General features: G+C 33.2%; 2 protein-coding genes and 1 pseudogene across 4 annotated transcripts; all 3 read right to left on the bottom strand.

Annotated features, from left to right (window-relative positions):
- Window positions 1-280: 280 nt before the first annotated feature.
- LOC135207182 (uncharacterized) lies at window positions 281-6,753 on the bottom strand. Of its 3 annotated transcripts, XM_064238752.1 has the most exons (10): window positions 6,625-6,750; window positions 6,247-6,342; window positions 5,743-5,791; window positions 4,907-4,975; window positions 4,592-4,708; window positions 4,239-4,345; window positions 3,294-3,309; window positions 3,053-3,173; window positions 2,261-2,382; window positions 281-636 (listed from the first exon to the last, which is right to left on the bottom strand). In XM_064238752.1, the coding sequence occupies exons 2-10, from the start codon at window positions 6,295-6,297 to the stop codon at window positions 620-622; spliced, it is 669 nt and encodes a 222-aa protein (XP_064094822.1). In that variant the 5' UTR covers window positions 6,298-6,342; window positions 6,625-6,750; the 3' UTR covers window positions 281-619. The 3 variants fall into 3 exon arrangements, with proteins under 3 accessions (XP_064094822.1, XP_064094824.1, XP_064094823.1); XM_064238754.1 differs by lacking the exon at window positions 4,592-4,708 and having other exon boundaries at window positions 6,625-6,753; XM_064238753.1 differs by lacking the exon at window positions 3,294-3,309 and having other exon boundaries at window positions 3,053-3,186.
- Window positions 6,754-9,351: 2,598 nt separating this feature from the next.
- Window positions 9,352-11,805, bottom strand: LOC135207598 (ADP-ribosylation factor 4-like). The gene is made up of 4 exons (XM_064239471.1): window positions 11,496-11,805; window positions 10,837-10,917; window positions 10,472-10,653; window positions 9,352-9,696 (listed from the first exon to the last, which is right to left on the bottom strand). Exons 1-4 carry the CDS (start codon window positions 11,560-11,562, stop codon window positions 9,490-9,492), a joined length of 537 nt encoding a protein of 178 aa, XP_064095541.1. The 5' UTR covers window positions 11,563-11,805; the 3' UTR covers window positions 9,352-9,489.
- A 1,954-nt stretch (window positions 11,806-13,759) lies between these two features.
- Window positions 13,760-18,353, bottom strand: part of LOC135207602 (multiple inositol polyphosphate phosphatase 1-like) — a 73,152-nt pseudogene continuing 68,558 nt past the window's right edge.

Raw genomic sequence — 18,353 nt, forward strand, 5'->3', positions numbered from 1 at the left:
TGTCCTTTTTCATTGTTATGGATGCTGATGACTGATATGTAAGGCTAGAAGAAATGTCCACGTCACAAAAAGGCGCACTATATAGATTGCCAGATTTTGATAGTGTCATGAGTGAACCTCTGCACGGAAGGTCAGAATTTGGTAGGCGCTCTATATAGATTGCCAGATTTTGATATAGTCGCGAGTGAAGTCCACTATGCAAAGAAGTATATCTATGAATGTAGGGAACTACTAGATGCAAAGTGCAGCGATAGGAGCCGATCAAACAATAAAACTCTAATATATTCCTTCACTTTATTTAAGAGAGCCAAAGCCATATTCAGGATACTAACTTTCAACTTTTATTTAAAGTTTTATTTCCCAGTATTATGGATACACGTTTGGCGCATTTTTAGTCTCAACAAATGAAAAAAAAAACAGGAACGATAATTACCACAGATTCTTTATCAGAATAAATCTTATTTTAACAAAATTAATAAAAGCGAAAGAATTTTCCATGTAGTTGATGTAGGTACGTAACGTCCATGCTCATGAATGCAAGTAGGTCTAGATATGCGCGCGCAAGTTGCAATGTAGAGGAACGCAAGTGTCTTGTGATGTTTTAGCTGACGTCTCATATTTAGCCCAGCAAGAAACCTGTAACGGAAATAAAAACGAATCAGGAACTAAGTAAGTGATAGTTATGAAATGCCGATTTTGCCAAAGCAACTACGATGCTCTCCAACACACACAGATTCATCATTAGTATTTTTTCTTCACTGGACAAGTGGTACAGCTTTGAATGAGTTGAGGATATCTCCATATTTACGTAACTGTCTGCTGCTCGCGTGTTTGTGGTATGTGTAGTTGGGTGTGCGTACATACTGAACATTTATGCAAGTGAGTGTACTTAAATCGATGTATGCGAGGATTTGTCTCGAAAATTATAAGCCCATTTTACGAATGTAAACAAAAGCTAAGTACCTTTCAATTATACCTCTTTGTTTCACAGATGACATAAGATTATTTAAGTTTATTATAGTTTAATACATTTGCTTCAAAGTAAAACTTGAATTATAAAATTTTTTTTCGCAAATGACTTAAGACTTTTAAGTTTATTATAGTTTAATACATTTGCTTCGAAGCAAAACTTAAATTATAACATTTTTCCACAAATGATATAAGATTATTTAAGGTTATTATAGTTTAATACATTTGCTTCGAAGTAAAATTTGAATTATACATTTTTTTTCACAAATGATATAAGACTATTTAAGTTTATTATAGATTAATACATTTGCTTCGAAGTAAAATTTGAATTATAACTTTTTTTCACAAATGATATAAGACTATTTAAGTTTATTATAGTTTAATACATTTGCTTCGAAGTGAAACTTGAATTATAACATTTTTTTTCACAAATTATATAAGACTATTTAAGTTTATTATAGTTTAATACATTTGCTTCAAAGTGAAACTTGAATTATAAAACTCTTTCACAGATGATATGAGATTATTTAAGCATATTATAGTTTAATACATTTGCTTCGAAGTAAAACTTGAATGATAAAATTCTTTTACAAATGATATAAGAATATTTAAGTTTATTATAGTTGAATACATTTGCTTCGAAGTAAAACTTGAAAGATAAAATTTTTGTTTCACAAATGATATAAGACTATTTAAGCTTATTATAGTTTAATACATTTGCTTCGAAGTGAAACTTGAATTATAACTTTTTTTCACAAATGATATAAGTATATTTAAGTTTATTACAGTTTAATACATTTGCTTCGAAGTAAAACTTGAATTATAACATTTTTTCGCAAATGACATAAGACTTTTAAGTATATTATAGTTTAATACATTTGCTTCGAAGTAAAATTTGAATTATAACATTTTTTTCACAAATGATATAAAATTATTTAAGTTTATTACAGTTTAATACTTTGCTTCGAAGAGAAACTTGAATTATAAAATTCTTTTACAAATGATATAAGAAGATTTAAGTTTATTATAGTTGAATACATTTGCTTCAAAGTAAAATTTGAATTATAAAATTTTTTTCACAAATGATATAAGATTATCTAAGTTTATTATTGTTTAATACATTTGCTTCGAAGTAAAACTTGAATTATAAAATTTTTTTCGCAAATGACATAAGACTTTTAAGTTTATTATAGTTTAATACATTTACTTCGAAGTAAAACTTGGGGCCAGCGTTGCAACAATCTTCCCAGTTCGAAATAGCGTTTTTTTTTTTTTTTTTTTTAAGTCTTACCTTTGATTCCCACTCTGAATCCTATGCTAGCACCTCCGTCATGAGGAGTAGTGGAGAATGTGAGAGTCCTCAGTAAGCTGACGTCGACAAGGATTGTTCTACCACTTAAGTTTCCGCAGAGTCTAAGGGAAAGAAAATAAAGACCTTTAATTATACAGTTTTCTCATTTTCATTCATCTCATCTTGGCTGCTACCTGTATAGCCTTACGTACATTGTACCTTAAACTTGATGTGTGGTATTGTACTATTTTGAAAACTTGCTGATAAGGTTTTGTTATTTTTTTTTTCATTATTATTTTTTATTATTTCAGTATAAACTTAAAAACATTGAAATCAACTTTCGAAGAACTTTGATTTTTTTTTTCAAACTGGGTTGTATTTTCTTTTTTGGTTTATACCAACAATTAAATATTATATATATATATATATATATATATATATATAATATATATATATATATATATATATATATATATATATATATGTATGCATATATATGAATATATATAATTTTAATATGCATGTACATGAATGAGATTCATAGCCTTTCGCCCAATAATTCAGTTACTTATAATTCTGATTTCCATAACTTCATATGCAATTTTAAACATACTATAAAAAAAATTATTCAGAGGCATAAATTACCTCCTGTGTTGACTGGTATTTCTGGGCGTTCCAATAATTTGGCAACCCAGGGAGGTAGCTATGTTCAGCTATTTAATTTTGAATCACCCGACGATAAAATAAAAAAGAAAGACTAATAAATAAATGAAAATAGATGATATCACTCACGCCTCAATATGTCCATCTGGGAGCCTCTCGATTGTCAGACGATCTCCAGGACAGAGTTCGTTGTCCGTCGTGAATATCATACTTGGGACTTCCATCGAGAGAATAGCGATGCCTCTTGGTTGGTGATTTGGGAACTGTAAAAATAAATAAATAAGTAAGTAAATAAATAAATATATAAGTTCGTTGTCAATCGTGAATATCATACTTTGGACTTCCATCGAGAGAATAGCGATGCCTCTTGGTTGGTGATTTGGGAACTGTAAAAATAAATAAATAAGTAAGTAAATAAATAAATATATAATTAGTCATACCTGATGTTAACGCTCAAGGGAATTTGACCGACACTTCTATTTATTCATATATTACTTTGTTAATTTATCAGTTTTTCCAATAACCGATCTTCTCTTTCTGTATTTCCCCGTTTTCTATAATAGTTCCATTTCCCAAATCGCTGTTTACCTGTTTAGCAGTAGTGGGGAAAGTACATAACTATTTTGCCACAGGGCAGCCTTTAATAATAATAATATAATAATAATAATATAAACTTAATAATAATAATAATAATAAGATCCTCTGGACTATGGTATCAGAACGGATAGGGTATACGTGCAAAACAGACCAGACGTGACGTTGATTGACAAAGTCAAGAAGAAAGTATCACTCATTGATGTCGCAATACCATGGACACCAGAGTTGAAGAGAAAGAGAGGGAAAAAATGGATAAAGTATCAAGATCTGAAAATTGAAATAAGAAAGATATGGGTTATGCCAGTGGAAATCGTACCCATAATCATAGGAGAACTAGGCACGATTCCCAAGATCACCCTGAAAAAAGGAATCTAGAAAAACTAGAGTCTTGAGAAGTAGCTCTCCAGGACTCATGCAGAAGAGTGTGATCCTAGTACACACATAGTAAGAAAAGTGATGGACTCCTAAGGAGGCAGGATGCAACCCGGAACCCCACACTATAAATACCACCCAGCCGAATTGGAGGACTGTGATAGAGCAAAAAAAAAAAAAAAAAAAAAAAAAAAAAAAAAATAATAAAATAATAATAATAATAATAATAATAATAATAATAATGACAAAAAACAAGGGGAGGAAATCTGCCTCCCTCTAACAGGGTGCAGACTGACCCAAATAGAAAACGGGTATTTGAAATTGTAGATTTAGATGGTATACTCACCTGGATGCGAAGTTTGCAAGTTATGCCCTCTGGATATATCTGCGGGTAGTTTGGCGTCTGCCAGTAAACTGTAGATAGGTTTTCGAGTGTGATGTTTTTGTTGCAATCTATGAACAAAAGATAAGAAACATTATATACATATATAATGTGCATACATTGACAATGAACAATTAGTAATTACTTATTGACACATTCATACTCAAATCTGTGTTTTCCTTTGCGCTAATATTCCCCCCACCCCCCCCCCCCCAAGTTCTGCAACGCCATTCATAAAAGAGGATTTCTTTGACGCGGGTATTCTCCCTGAAATAAAATAAAATAAAAAAGTAAAAATAGTTTTAGCACATACATACCTAGCTGTCCAGGTCTGGGAGGTTCCACCTTAGTAGCTTTTGGAGTGACGAATAGGTCTATGAATCTAGGGTTAACGGTACTATAAGTCGTCTTGTCAGTCCAAGTGGTATTCTCACCTACAACAAGACGATTTGTATTGATTCAAGGACACTCCGAAGATTTTCTTTATACTTTTCTTTATACTTTGTTAGTTTATTCAGATAAGTAAACTGACAGCTACATCTTTGGCGTGTAAGCATTAAAAAAAGTGAAGGACTGTCAGCGTAGCGATTAACAAATATTAAAAAGTGAGGAAATAAAGACAGTAGTCTTACCTTTCCCTGGAGGTAGCGGAGTCGTCTTTCTGCAAGGCAGGACAACGTGTTCCTCTATCGTGATAGTTCCTGGGTAATAATAGTATCCGTGTTAGTACTATCAGCAGGTAGCAAGCGTACTAATATAATAATTGGGGGTAAATGTATGATAATTAACCTTTATGCCTCATATCTATCTTTATCTAGTTATATGATTCCCTTATTCTGAGTTTAGCTCACGTGTCAGACCATAGGTCTAGGATTCCTGTTGTGAAGTATGCGTCTAAAAGCAAGTTTTAATATATTCAGTTCATCAGGTAGCTATAGATTTATTTGGTGTCCCGGCCCTGGTGCCAATCTAGCACATAATGAATGAATAACTGAGAAATGATCTGGTGTAGGAAAATTATTGATGCCAGTGTTAGTAACTTAATTACAAAATTAGAATGGTTTATAGCCAGTCAAACTTTAGTACGACATTAAGCAAAACAAAAATAACTTAAAGCACACATTTATGAGACCGTGTTATATCCGATAATCCTGGATCATCTCTTTGATTTTACCCTTTCGACAATTAACCATCTGGTATTCTTGAGGTTTTTTGCTTACCTGATAACTTTCTTTCCAACTGTATTTCATTCGTTCCATGACAATGTCTTAGTAAAGACAAAAAAGTGCTTGGATTTCTGCCTATCATTTTCCTGTGGTATTCGCTTATATATATATATATATATATATATATATCAACGCACTATTTCATAGTTTTGAGTTAGTGTTTTTTTCTTTGATATTTTCTCATTGACATGAGAAGACTTAAACACTAGGCGCAAGAGACGAAACATAGCACTGATACTCACGTCTAAATGGCCCTTTCATGCATGCTTCAGGGAGATTCTTGTTGCTTCCCTGTTGAAGTAAATTAGTTTTGCCTGAATAACGAATTATTGGTGAATATTTGTGTTGGTCTTTTGTAAATTACCTAGAACCATGCATTTGAAATGTAATGGCCATGGTATTCCTACGTGCATATGCGAGCGTGTACACATATACACACTGTGTATATATATATATATATATATAGATATATATATATATATATATATATATATATATATATATATATATATATATATATATATACACTAAACACAAAAACAGTAGTTTATAGTATGTCGTATCCAAAACAATCTTAATCTTTTGCCAGCTCATAAATTTGCCTTGACATTATAGTTGTATTTGTGATAGTAACCACACACGTATTTTTTAAGACATTGATTTTGCTTAATTATAATTTTATGAAGACAGCACTGTAATTGCATCACAGATACATTAAGTTTAATAGACTTAGAAATTACTCATACCGAAATCCAGAGTAGCAGGTAGACGCACTTCACAAGTTCGTTTCTGAACATCTCTTTTTTTCTCTCTCTCACTTTCCTTATGGATTGTTCCAGAATCTGAATGAAATAACAAAGGGCTTGAGAAAGATAGGTGGGTGAGTGTCCGAATATATTTGCTAATAGAAACAGTAAGTTTATGTACTGTAAACATGATAAATATATTGTTTCATAACTGTATATAGTCTAGGTTCACATTTAAATGTTGTGGTGACAAATGTCACCTACTAGAGAGAGAGAGAGAGAGAGAGAGAGAGAGAGAGAGAGAGAGAGAGAGAGAGAGAGAGTTAATTTCTGTTCAAGTTAGTCACAGAGACGAATGATGCACTGGTTTAATTATACAAGCACTTATGTAAACCGCTTATCGTCAGCAACAGTATCCCGCAGTTGAATCAAAACTCCTGATACGTCTTGATGCCACAGAAACGATGTTGTAAACTACCAGTCTCTCTCTCTCTCTCTCTCTCTCTCTCTCTCTCTCTCTCTCACATATTTGGCACGTTCGGTATAGTCGCTTGTTGAATTTTCAAGAATGAAAACAAAAATGCTATGTAATGAAACTTTGACAAGGCAGCGGGCCTAAGTCCGTTTTACAGTGTTTCCTTTTGCCTTTCGGGTTATTTGCGTCACATTCATATGAAATATTTTGTGTCATAAGCATTTTTTTAAATAATGATTGTAATAGAATTCACTGGGCATTTTCATATATTATGTATACGGTACAGGATATTATTAATTAGAGACTGAGTCTGCCTAATAGAAAACTATATGATAATGCGCTAATTCAGCGAAAACTGTTCGCGTATATATATATGTGTGTGTGTGTGTGTGTGTGTGTGTATTTATTTAACCTAACAGCAGTCGGTTCCAGAGAAAAGACAATAAAGCGATCAAAGTCATATCCTATCGGCCTAACTGTAAAATTTTAATGAATCAGCCTGTCATATCTTATCAGCCTAACTGTAGAATCTTAATGAATTAAGAAGTCGTTCCCTATCAGCCTAACCGTAGCCTTAATGAATTAACCAGTCACATCCTATCAGCCTAACTGTGAAATTGGGTGATTTCATGCAGTAAGACTTTTATCTCGAGCGTTGCAGTGAGTCACAGAGTATATTGAACTGCCAGTTGCACCATTTGTGTCAGAAGTTGCAAGAATCATGGCAGAGAGTATTGAGCTGTGGGCGATGTGGCTTTGGGTGACGTCTAACCTGGTAGGCCACGTTGGCCATGTCCACGCAAGACCCTTTTAGCAGTGGCTACGTTTTTGTTATCGATTAACTTTCTTTTTCATACCTTCTAAATTTGTGTGTGTGTGAGTGGGTGTGACGTGGTGGCGCAACTAGGTTGGTGGGCGTTCAGTGTATGGGGTTCTTTATGAACTGTATAAGTATATTTTTTGTAGGTGTAGAAACTGTTTTATATATATATATATATATATATATATATATATATATATATATATATATATATATATATATGTGTGTGTGTGTGTGTGTGTGTGTGTGTGTGTGTGTGTGTATTTATATAGCATTAGGACACTCCTTTTACTAAGGCTCTTTTGCGCGCCAGCATATAAGTCGATACTAAATCACTCTCGCTCTTGATGTAGTTGTACGTATATTGTAATTGACAGTTAAATGAGAGATTTTTCTTGGGGGGCGGGGATGGGGGGTCATCTAGTAGCCTGCGCTATTTAGCTACTTCCTTTACAATAGCAGTTTCTCACACCATGATGTATATGCAGAAGTGCGATCATAAAAAGTATATAACTTTCCTTCCTTTCATCCTACCGTCATCCATTTAGTACAAATACACATGAAATACCTACCCAAATGGCCCTTATCTGCAAACCCTTTCATTTACTGTACCTCCATTCATATTATCTTCCATCTTGCTGTCCACTCTCTCCTAACAGTTGATTCATAGTGCAACTGCTTTGAGGTTTTCCTCCTGTTACAGCTTTCAAACCTATCTACTCTGTTTCCTTTCCAACGCTGAATGACCGCCTAGGTCCCAGTGTTTCTGACCTAAATTCTATATTCCATTCCTTTCTCCCACCATCCATACTAACTTTCATTGCTAACGTCCATTTTTAACTTTTCTTACAAACACTTTCGAATTCCTTTACCAGTCCACAAACTTTCACTTATACATACCCATTCCAGACCTCTACATATCATTCTACATAGTACTATATTACTAATACTAATATATAAAAGTCCGGGTTATATGGCATGCATATATCTTAGACCTCTTTTAAAATGGGCCAGTCACTCTTCCATGTATATATATCAGGGTAAGATTTGTTCTCACAATAAAAAAAAGGTAGTTCTTGCACCATATAATCTTATCTCCCTTTATCAGTTTTATTATCAACTTTATCTGGGTAGATAAACGAATTGTCTTGATCCCCGCTCCTTATTCGTACCAATCACGTTATCTGTCTACTTGACTGTACGTATATATTGTAGTTTTATATATAAAAACTAAGGTATATGGTATTATAAAATAATATTGGCTTAAGTGTATTTTATTAGTACAAAATAATACATTTATAGATCTATAATCTGGGCAAGACAACACCCAGAGTACTATAAGCCTAAAGAGTAATAGTATTGTAAATCAGTCGAAATTCCAGAGAATATTTTTCCCTTATTTCGAAACTTCCTTTGCCAGGGTATTAGAAAATAACATTGGCCTAAGAGTCTTATATTAGTACAAAACAATACATTTATAGGTCTAGAATCTGGGTAAGACAACACGCACGCAGAGTATAAGCCTAAAAGAGTAATTTTATTGTAAATCAGTCTAAATACCAGGAAAAATTTGTCCCCTCATTTCGAAACTTCCTTTGCCGGGGTATTAGAAAATAACATTGGCTTAAGTGTATGACTTAAGAGTCTTATATTAGTATAAAACAATACATTTATAGGTCTAGAATCTGGTCAAGACAGCACGCAGAGTACTATAAGCCTAAAGAGTAATATTATTGTAAACCAGTCGAAATCCTAGAAAAATTTTCCCCTTATTTCGAAACTTCCTTTGCCAGGGTATTAGAAAATAACATTGGCTTAGGTGTATTTTATTAGTACAAAATAATACATTTATAGGTCTAGAATCTGAACAAGACAGCACGCAGAGTACTATAAGCCTAAAGAGTAATAGTGTTGTAAATCAGTCGATATCCTAGAAAAAATTTCCCTTTTAATTCGAAACTTCCTTTGCCAGCCAGTCTAGGGACTCGTAGATGCCCGTGGAGTTGACAGCGCAGGTGGCCTGGACAAACCAGGGGCGTCTCAGGTCTCTGAGGTTGAGGGCGTCTGTGACGAAAGAAGGCGAGGCTGCCTGTGGTAGGTCTTGCTTGTTGGCCATGACGAGCAGTGGGCAGTTCTCGAGCTCTGCGTCCTGGGACTGAAGAAGGAATGAAATTAAATTGAATTATTGGAAGAAATCGTCATTACAGAGTAGTTAATTTTTACTGTTATTTTGAAAAGTTACCTTTTTTTTTTATTAAAGAAATCGTCATTACAGAGTAGTTAATTTTTACTGTTATTTTGAATAGTGTTACCTTTTTTATTATTATTAAAGAAATCGTCATTACAGAGTAGTTAATTATTACTGTTATTTTGAAGTTAATTTTTTTTTATTATTATTAAAAATCGTCATTGCAGAGTAGTTAATTTTTACTGTTATTTTGAATATCGTCACATTTTTTGTATTAAAGAAATGGTCATTGCAGAGTAGTTATTTTTTTTATTGTTATTTTGAATATCGTCACTTTTTTGTATTAATGAAATCGTCATTACATAGTTAATTTTTTACTGTTATTTTGAATAGTGTTTTCTTTTCTTTGCATTATCGGTGATTTTTTTGGTAAAAGGAAATCAATTTTTTACCATTTATGAATGATAACTTCCGTTTTTATCGCCATAGTCGTGATATAACTATTATTAAATAGTTTCCCTACTGATGGCTTTGATAGTACTAAGAAGCAGTAGCAAGAATGGCTTTGTATGTGAACAGCAAAACCGAGAACATTGCCAATATATTTGTATACGTGTTTTGTTTCTAAAGTGATAGACAGAGGGGGAAATTCAGGATACGACAGGGTTCGGCACCATAAAAAAAGATAGTAATTCAATAAGTCTTAGCAATTCATAATCTAGTCGAGTTGAGTCTTACTCACCAAGATGTCTAATTCCTCCTTCGCTTCTGCTAGTCTCTCGGGGTCGTTGCAATCTATTACATAGATGATGGCGGAGGTGTTTTGGAAGTAATGCCTCCACAATGGACGAATCTTTGTCTGGCCGCCAACGTCCCACACTGTGAAACTTATGTTCTTGTACTCCACTGTCTCGACGTTGAAACCTGGAGAAAAAGATCGATTATAATGTTACAATGTTTTATCCTTTTAACTGTGTCACTGTGACATTGACCACTTTTTATCGATAAGTAATGGGACATATTCTTCAGCTGTGTCACTGTGACGTATGCCACTCTTTATTTTAATCTTTCATTCCTTTTATGAGGCTTTATTCTACATGAACTCACCAATTGTTGGAATCGTAGTCACAATTTCCCCCAATTTTAGTTTGTAGAGTATCGTAGTCTTCCCTGCGCCGTCAAGACCGACTATCAAAGAAAACGAATTATGTTAGAGAAAATTATTAGTATAAAAACTGAGCGTTCTTACGAAATTGTAATTATTGCAAGTGAATGATAATTAGGTTTAGTATTTAGTAGCTTAGCATTTTCATAAGACCAAGATGATTAAAAACTTCAAGTAACGGTAAGACTTAATTGACACAGTGCAGTAGATAGGAAATGCCTAGTATTCAGTATTCATATACAATGACGTATCGTAACATCACCGTTAAATATATCAAATCATAATTAGTTAGGCTATTGTGCAGATTTTCATCGTAGTAACGTAATTGTGAATTATTCTCAATGAGTATTCATGGTTTTGTTTGGCTCTTATGACGAAATGCAAGTATGATTTTATAGAATTTAACTGAATAAAATAACCAGTAGCCTATAGCTCCCTATCAACCAAAGGTAGCTAACAATATTATACCTACGTTTTTTTTCGTCAAAACTGGAAAAAAACGAAATTTTATACCAATTATCCTTACACACAGAATAATAATAATAATAATAATAATAATAATAATAATAATAATAATAATAATAATAATAATAATTCTTACCCATTAATATCCTACAGGGTTTTTTGCTCTGTATCAAAGAGAGAATTCTAGTCAGAATGAGACCCATTGTTCAATATATACACAAAACTTGGGTTTGGTTTCGTCCGAGCACTTTTCCAGAGGTTTTCTTTCACGTCACTTGCCAAAAACCAGTTCGTGAATAAACTCGGTGTCCTATGCGATCACAATCTGCTTCAGAATATATAGCTGAATCTGTTGTGGTTAACGTTTCTCAACTCGGAATATATATGCTAGAATCTCCTGTGGCTAAACGTCGACGATCCACTTCGAAAACCTCTGTGGGTTCTGGAAGACTTTACGGCGGTATATATTGGGCTAGAACCTACCACCACGTATCCATTTCCACGTGTCTAGGGCCACGGATCAATCAATGTTGTCAACGGCCACTTCCTTCCCCAACCCCCTCCAATCGTTCCTTACCCCCTGCCCCTCCCCCTTTCTATTTTGTTCCCTCTCCCGTACTACGTTTTTACGACCTGACTCATCCCTTAGACGTTGCAAACATGTTTTCGTTATGCGATCGCCCCCGTTTCACTGGTGACCGTTGTCGTACCTAAAGCGATGAGGGTTGCTGCATTAATTCTAATATTGTGTAAATAGCATTAGTTTGAAATTTAAATCAGTTATACCTCGGATAAAATGATAAATTCTTAAATAACACACATATACTAATATACACACGCAAGCAGAAGACACTTCTCTGAACAGGGGGTGTTTCTACAGATTATAAAAAAAGACAATGGTCAGTGCCATATTTTGGCTGCTAATTCGAGGATGAAACCAATATTTATAATTTCCCAAATACCCATCAGCATCATGTCAAACCTGCTGGCTTGGAAAAACTGGTGTATCATTTCCAGTACTTGTCATAACATCTGTACGATCCTTTTTAAGTCATTGTGCCGTCCATATTGTTATAAATATGTTACACGGGTTTCCCAGTCTGTAGCCTTCCATTATTCCCACATGACCAAACCACCTTAAAATACAAAAACAATCAGACCCATTCATTCTTCCATACGTAGTACTAGCCATTATTTGTTCCACTGTTTTATCCATACTACACATCTCACCCTTTTCATGTACCTATTCTTATGCCACATATACTGTGCTTAGTTGATCTTAATAGGTCCCAGTGCTTGGGGCTTGCCCCTGAATTTCATAATCTATCCATAGTTGACCTTACCAGCTTCAGCTTTTATTATTATTATTTTTTTTTTGCATTCAAAATTCACACTTCATTTCATACAAGAGATTTGGCTCAACAATCCCATGTGCACTCCAACCCATGTCTCCGAAAAAATCCCAAGTTTCTCCCTTGACTTTTACACACACTTCAGTACTTTCCACTTATTTTAATCTCAATTTTGCCATACGTTTGGACATTTGGTTTCTTTTTCTTCTAACTTCACATAATAAAACGTAGGATGTTTGACCAGATCTTTTGTTTTCTTTTTGCCCTGTACTACATTTCAACGGCAAGAAATTATAATGAAAATATCGATAAACACCCTCTCTTCTTTCTTTCTTAAGTAGACATATGATATTTATTGTCACACAAGAAGACACGTTGCTTTATCATACAGTTTTTAGGATAAGAAACGATAGTTTTCCTTCGCATAGTAACTCTTAGTCACAAAATAATAAACTAGTCTTTTATACAGTTTATTATGCGATATGACAATACTACGTATACCTGTTTACATTTAAGTTAACATTATTTTACCCATAGTAAGTGCCCTTTATATATATATATATTATACTGTATATATATCTATATTATATATTATATATATATTATATATAGATATATATATAACTGATATATATATATTAATATATATATATATATAATAATATAGCTATATATTATTAATTATTATATATATTTATATATAAAGGCAAGGTCATGTTAAAAAGTAAAGTACATAATTTTATTCAGTTCTTCACTTGGTGTAAAACATACTGTACTGTATATTGATATATACATATATATGGAATGGAATATAAAATTTAGGCCAAACTCTATGACCTATGAGGTTAATCACCTCTGAATGGAAAATTGAGAATAAAAATAGGTTTCATTTTATACGCTTATGACAATCATTCAGCAATAATGCACTGCTAGGATAAGGCTTACTGAAAGATAGGTTGTTTGTATCCATGTATGAACTTGACCTTACAACTTCAGAGAATGTATCATGCAATCAATTGTTAATGTGAAGGTAACAAAAATACACCAATTCATAAACTTATTTAATGGAAAGGAACACTCCAGTACATTTGACTTCACATTTTTATCATGATGAAAGCAATAAATTAAAAAGAACAAAATAAGAGATGTACAATCCATATATACAAAGTAAGCGATCACCAGTAACCAGTTAAACGCAAAAAGCATATTTCAAGAATGATCGAAGTACTTCCTCATTCTTCTTATCTGGAATTAATATTCATCTGGAATAATAATACATTTTTGATGACGAAAATCAGCTAAACAAGAGTTAAGGAGTAACTACAGACTATGATGAGTCATCTAAACGTGTTAACAATCTTTACACATCACCCTGAATCATGAAAAATATCAACAAAATAAGATATTTAAAACTTGTAAAGCATTAATTTTTTACACAACCTATTTGTGCATCTATATGGATCTCACATTTCAAAGCTTGGTGAGTTGGCACATGCATATCACACTCATTCTTCCTGTATTTAGTCTGTCCTTGCTTTTCCTGAGAGATTAAAGCCATTTCTCTTTCCTTCCTCTTTTGGAGTTGTTTTGTGATCACCTTGGTGACATTCTCCTCCCACTTTTTATTGTAGCATCATATTATTGTTTACATTTGAGTGTTTGCAAGTGGTTAAGCTTCTATATCTTAAGTTACCTCATATTTTTTTCCTATCTTCAGCCTTTTAAGTAACATGGTTGATGAACAAAAAATTGAAATTTTATATCTTACACTATACTGACAGCTAACTGATTGTCACATTTATCGAAGGCATACTTCAACACACTTCTTCTGACATTATGTCAGAACATTTTCTTCTCGTGTCTTGGCTCAGATAAGGAAATTGAGAGGTCTTTAAAGGCCCCCCATGCAAAAGGTTGATGTCACCAAATGAAACGGATCCTCAAGATATGCCCTCTTAGAACAAGAAAGTGCAAACGATTACTCATGTTGTGCATATTTATGCTAGTGAGAATCACAGTGGCTGGCTTTTGAAAGCAGGTACATATTCACTCGAAGACCACTCAAAACTAAGGAAGGCATTAGTAACAAGCTATCAAGCAAGGATAACCAAATTAGTTTTTATATTTATAGCTATAACACTAACTATTCAAATAAAAAAATAACTATCACATGGTTGTCACACAATACTTTTATAGGGCTGGAGCGCAAAATACTATTTGTGTACAGTCATCAGTGAAAAGCACTTCAGGTACATAACAACGAACGAACTCCAGTATTTGGTAATGCAATGGCATACACAGCAAAGTATATCCTTAGTAGTAACATTGATGGCACAGCCTAGACATAACTATCTCTCAACAACATAATGCAACACAAGTTTTTTTTTAATTCCTTTTAAAGTCTGTACTTTCATGGAAAAATCATGCTCATTTTGAAATCAACAAAGCACTCTGCAAGGTTACAAGAAGTCCAGTTTTATAGTAAGTTGGTACCTATAGTTTAAAAGTTTTTTTTTTTTTTTTTTTTTGCATTATATGCTCAGAAAACAGCATTGAAATCTAACAAGAATTCTGAGAAAGGACAGGCGAGATTAATTTTTATGGCATAATCAATGAATCAGAAACCGTAAAGACCAGAAAGCCATAAATCATAGCTATCATAACCCTGAAGAGAAAAATTTAAATAAACTTTTACTAGGCTTTGGGGTATACAGTATTCAGTTTTAAGTAGTCATTATAATTATATGACCAAAAAAGCACAAATAGCACATTTGTTTCAAGTATACATAAATATAATTTTCTCAATTCTAAACAAACTAGGTAATGTATTCCCATCAAAATAATTTACCTCGGACTAAAACCTGTTACATAACATTCCTGATTATTCTGGAATGTTGTTATATTTAATACTGATAAAACACTATATCAGTCATTGCTAAGAAAATACATACACTTAAGTACTTACTACCATACTATTTCCAGGTCTATTACAATTCATCATGAATCATGCATAATTTATTAAGATTACAGGTTTGAAAATTATGATCAAACCAAGGTTGCAGTTCTTCCCAATAGCACAACACACTTTCACACTTTCCTGGAATTGGTATAGGCTGACCTTCGAAGAAAGTTCCCACTTTGTAGTAGATCCTAGGAGACAGCTGCATAAAAGAAAAGAAATCCATTTAGTAAAAAAAACAAAAACAAAGGAAGGTTGGTTATGGGTTTCAGGTTGGGATATAGTGGCCATTTCCTTAGCATTTCTTACAGTTTCAAGCTATCTGTAAATTTAATTAAACGATTTTCTTCTGTTTTGTCCTCTTAGATACTACTAACAAACCAGTGTCTTCATACTTCATAGTTTCCGTGAATTCACTCGTTTTGGTTTTCTCTGTAGTACAGTACTATTACTGTTTTACACTTTGCATTCTAATTGTCACTAACTAATATTCATTAATGTACAGAAAACATCAAATTACCTAATTTTCAGGTATCTTTAAGTCTTAATCACCAGACCCCACACATAAACCATAATTAAATTAAATATTCTGTAAAATTATCAAGTAGTTTAAGCACTTCTTCAACTTCCAGTTCTGACTCCTGCCTCCTGTCTGCCTTCAATAATAATAAACATCATGTTACACAAGTACACATAGAGTACCGTACTTTAAAACTGTGTCTGACATTCCTTTGTTTACCATGAACCAGCTGATGTGCTTCAGTGCTAAGCTAGTAGTATATGTATCCAAGGAAAATTAAAACGTTGCTAACATGCATATGTTGTACTCTTTGTACATACACTTAGTTTGTGATTGCAATTATGTACGTTCACTTCATGCTTAAACTGAACTTCTGAGCTTTATATTTTAAAAGAACAACTGTTGTTTAACATTTATTCAGAGTATGCTACTATAATTCACTATATAATGTCTAAATGAAATAAAACAGATCTCAAGCAAGCCTGAATGGCATTTTGATGTTTCTGTAAGAGGACAAAGAAATTTTGAGTTACACATCATTATATAAATAATAACTGTCGAAACTGCAAAGAACCATCTGGCCATGCAAAGAACCATCTGGCCATGTAAGCAACTTGTTTAAAACACCATGAACAATAAAACAGTCACAATACTCATTTTCTGAAATTCTATTAAGCCACTAACTGGAATCATTTTTCCAGATAAGTAATGGAAAAATAATTAAATATATCCCTAAAGAATTTGCCTAAGGTGAATAAGTGCTGATATAAACCAACTGAAAAGCTGGAAGTAACCAAAACTAAAGCAGACAGATCATTACCTGTACAAAACAACGGCTAAATTGGCTGCAAAAGGTGACACATAACTAGTTTTCCATATTCTCTCCTTCATTTCTGCAAAGTTATCATGCCGCAGGTGCTGGGATGGTTTGAATATTCCCAAACGAGTTAAAACCTGCAAAAACATAAAATTTATTACAACAATTGTTACATATCATTGGTTTTCTTTACACTTTTCCAGATGCAATAGCTGTTTTTCAACATACATATCTTCAGCACATCATTCTGACTATAGTTTCATTGTTTTTCATTTTAGATGTACATTTTTATTCAGATTACAAATGAAACCTAAATTAGCATTATATGCAAAATAAAATACAGTGCTATCCCACTTTTTAGTGCTTCACCTTGTTGCAAATTTTTGTGGAACATATTTTTCATGTTTCTGCGGAAACTTTCACCAATTTGTGAAATTTTCTATGGGCCGTATCTCTAAAATTATCACAAGTTTGCTTTTTTTCAAATCAAATTAGGCAGTGAACAGTTAAAATAAGCAGTTATAAGCACTTTAGTTTAAGGGGTACATACATGGTATTTGGCCGTTACGAGCAATTATAAGCGTTCTTAAAAGGGGTTTTGCATTTCCGCGGTGGGTTCTGGAACCAATCATCGTGAAAGTATTGTAGCACTGTAACAGTCAGCACAAAAAAAAACTATACATATCTCCAAGTTCAAATACAATACGTAAGCTAAAATAAGGTGTGTTTTACCATAGATAAGTTGTAGATCCCCCAAAATGTAAAAAGGTTAAGTTGTTTAACCTGACTACTGAATCATATTTTACAATCCCATTTCGCTGACCAAGTACCAAAGGCTGTTTTTAATTTACAATCCCATTTCGCTGACCAAGTACCAAAGGCTGTTTTTAAATGAGTAAGAATATGAATCTGAGTGGCAAGTTGAGATCGAAGGTACTGCATGAAAAGTAAAATGCAGAAAGCAATGCAGCTGGGAATGAAATGGACATCGTAAAGACCTTTTAGAATAACCTAAATGGACAAATATTGATAACCAAGAGGTAATTTAGCTCAGTACATGCTAATGCTAAAAACCTTTGAAGACAGATTTTCAACAATGCATTTACATTACCTGGAAAATTGTCTTGTCATGGGCAAAGTTAAAAATTCCTTGAGGAGCAGCTTTTCCTGTGATAACTGTGCTCCTGAAATAAAAGCAGCAGTATAAAATTAATTTATCCTTTTGCTAAACCATCACTACTACATACATTGTATTAAATTTAAGCAGTACTGTACAGGCAGTCCCCGGGTTATGACGTGTTCGGCTTACGACGTTCCAAGGTTAAGGCACTTTTCAATTATATTCA

This window comes from Macrobrachium nipponense, chromosome 32 (genome assembly GCF_015104395.2).
Source record: "Macrobrachium nipponense isolate FS-2020 chromosome 32, ASM1510439v2, whole genome shotgun sequence".
Lineage (NCBI taxonomy): Eukaryota > Metazoa > Arthropoda > Malacostraca > Decapoda > Palaemonidae > Macrobrachium > Macrobrachium nipponense.

What these genes read in the sequence shown, in the direction of transcription:
- LOC135207182 (XM_064238752.1), bottom strand. Translation starts at nt 6,297, where the DNA reads ATGTTCAGAAACGAACTTGTGAAGTGCGTCTACCTGCTACTCTGGATT. An exon ending in TCCCAGACCTGGACAGCTAG is followed by an intron (nt 4,346 to 4,591) that starts GTATGTATGTGC and finishes TTTTGTTCATAG; the next exon opens with ATTGCAACAAAAACATCACA. An exon ending in CCAGATGGACATATTGAGGC is followed by an intron (nt 2,383 to 3,052) that starts GTGAGTGATATC and finishes TCTTTCCCTTAG; the next exon opens with ACTCTGCGGAAACTTAAGTG.
- LOC135207598 (XM_064239471.1), bottom strand. Translation starts at nt 11,562, where the DNA reads ATGGGTCTCATTCTGACTAGAATTCTCTCTTTGATACAGAGCAAAAAA. An exon ending in ACCCTGTAGGATATTAATGG is followed by an intron (nt 10,918 to 11,495) that starts GTAAGAATTATT and finishes TTTCTTTGATAG; the next exon opens with TCGGTCTTGACGGCGCAGGG. An exon ending in GACTACGATTCCAACAATTG is followed by an intron (nt 10,654 to 10,836) that starts GTGAGTTCATGT and finishes CTTTTTCTCCAG; the next exon opens with GTTTCAACGTCGAGACAGTG.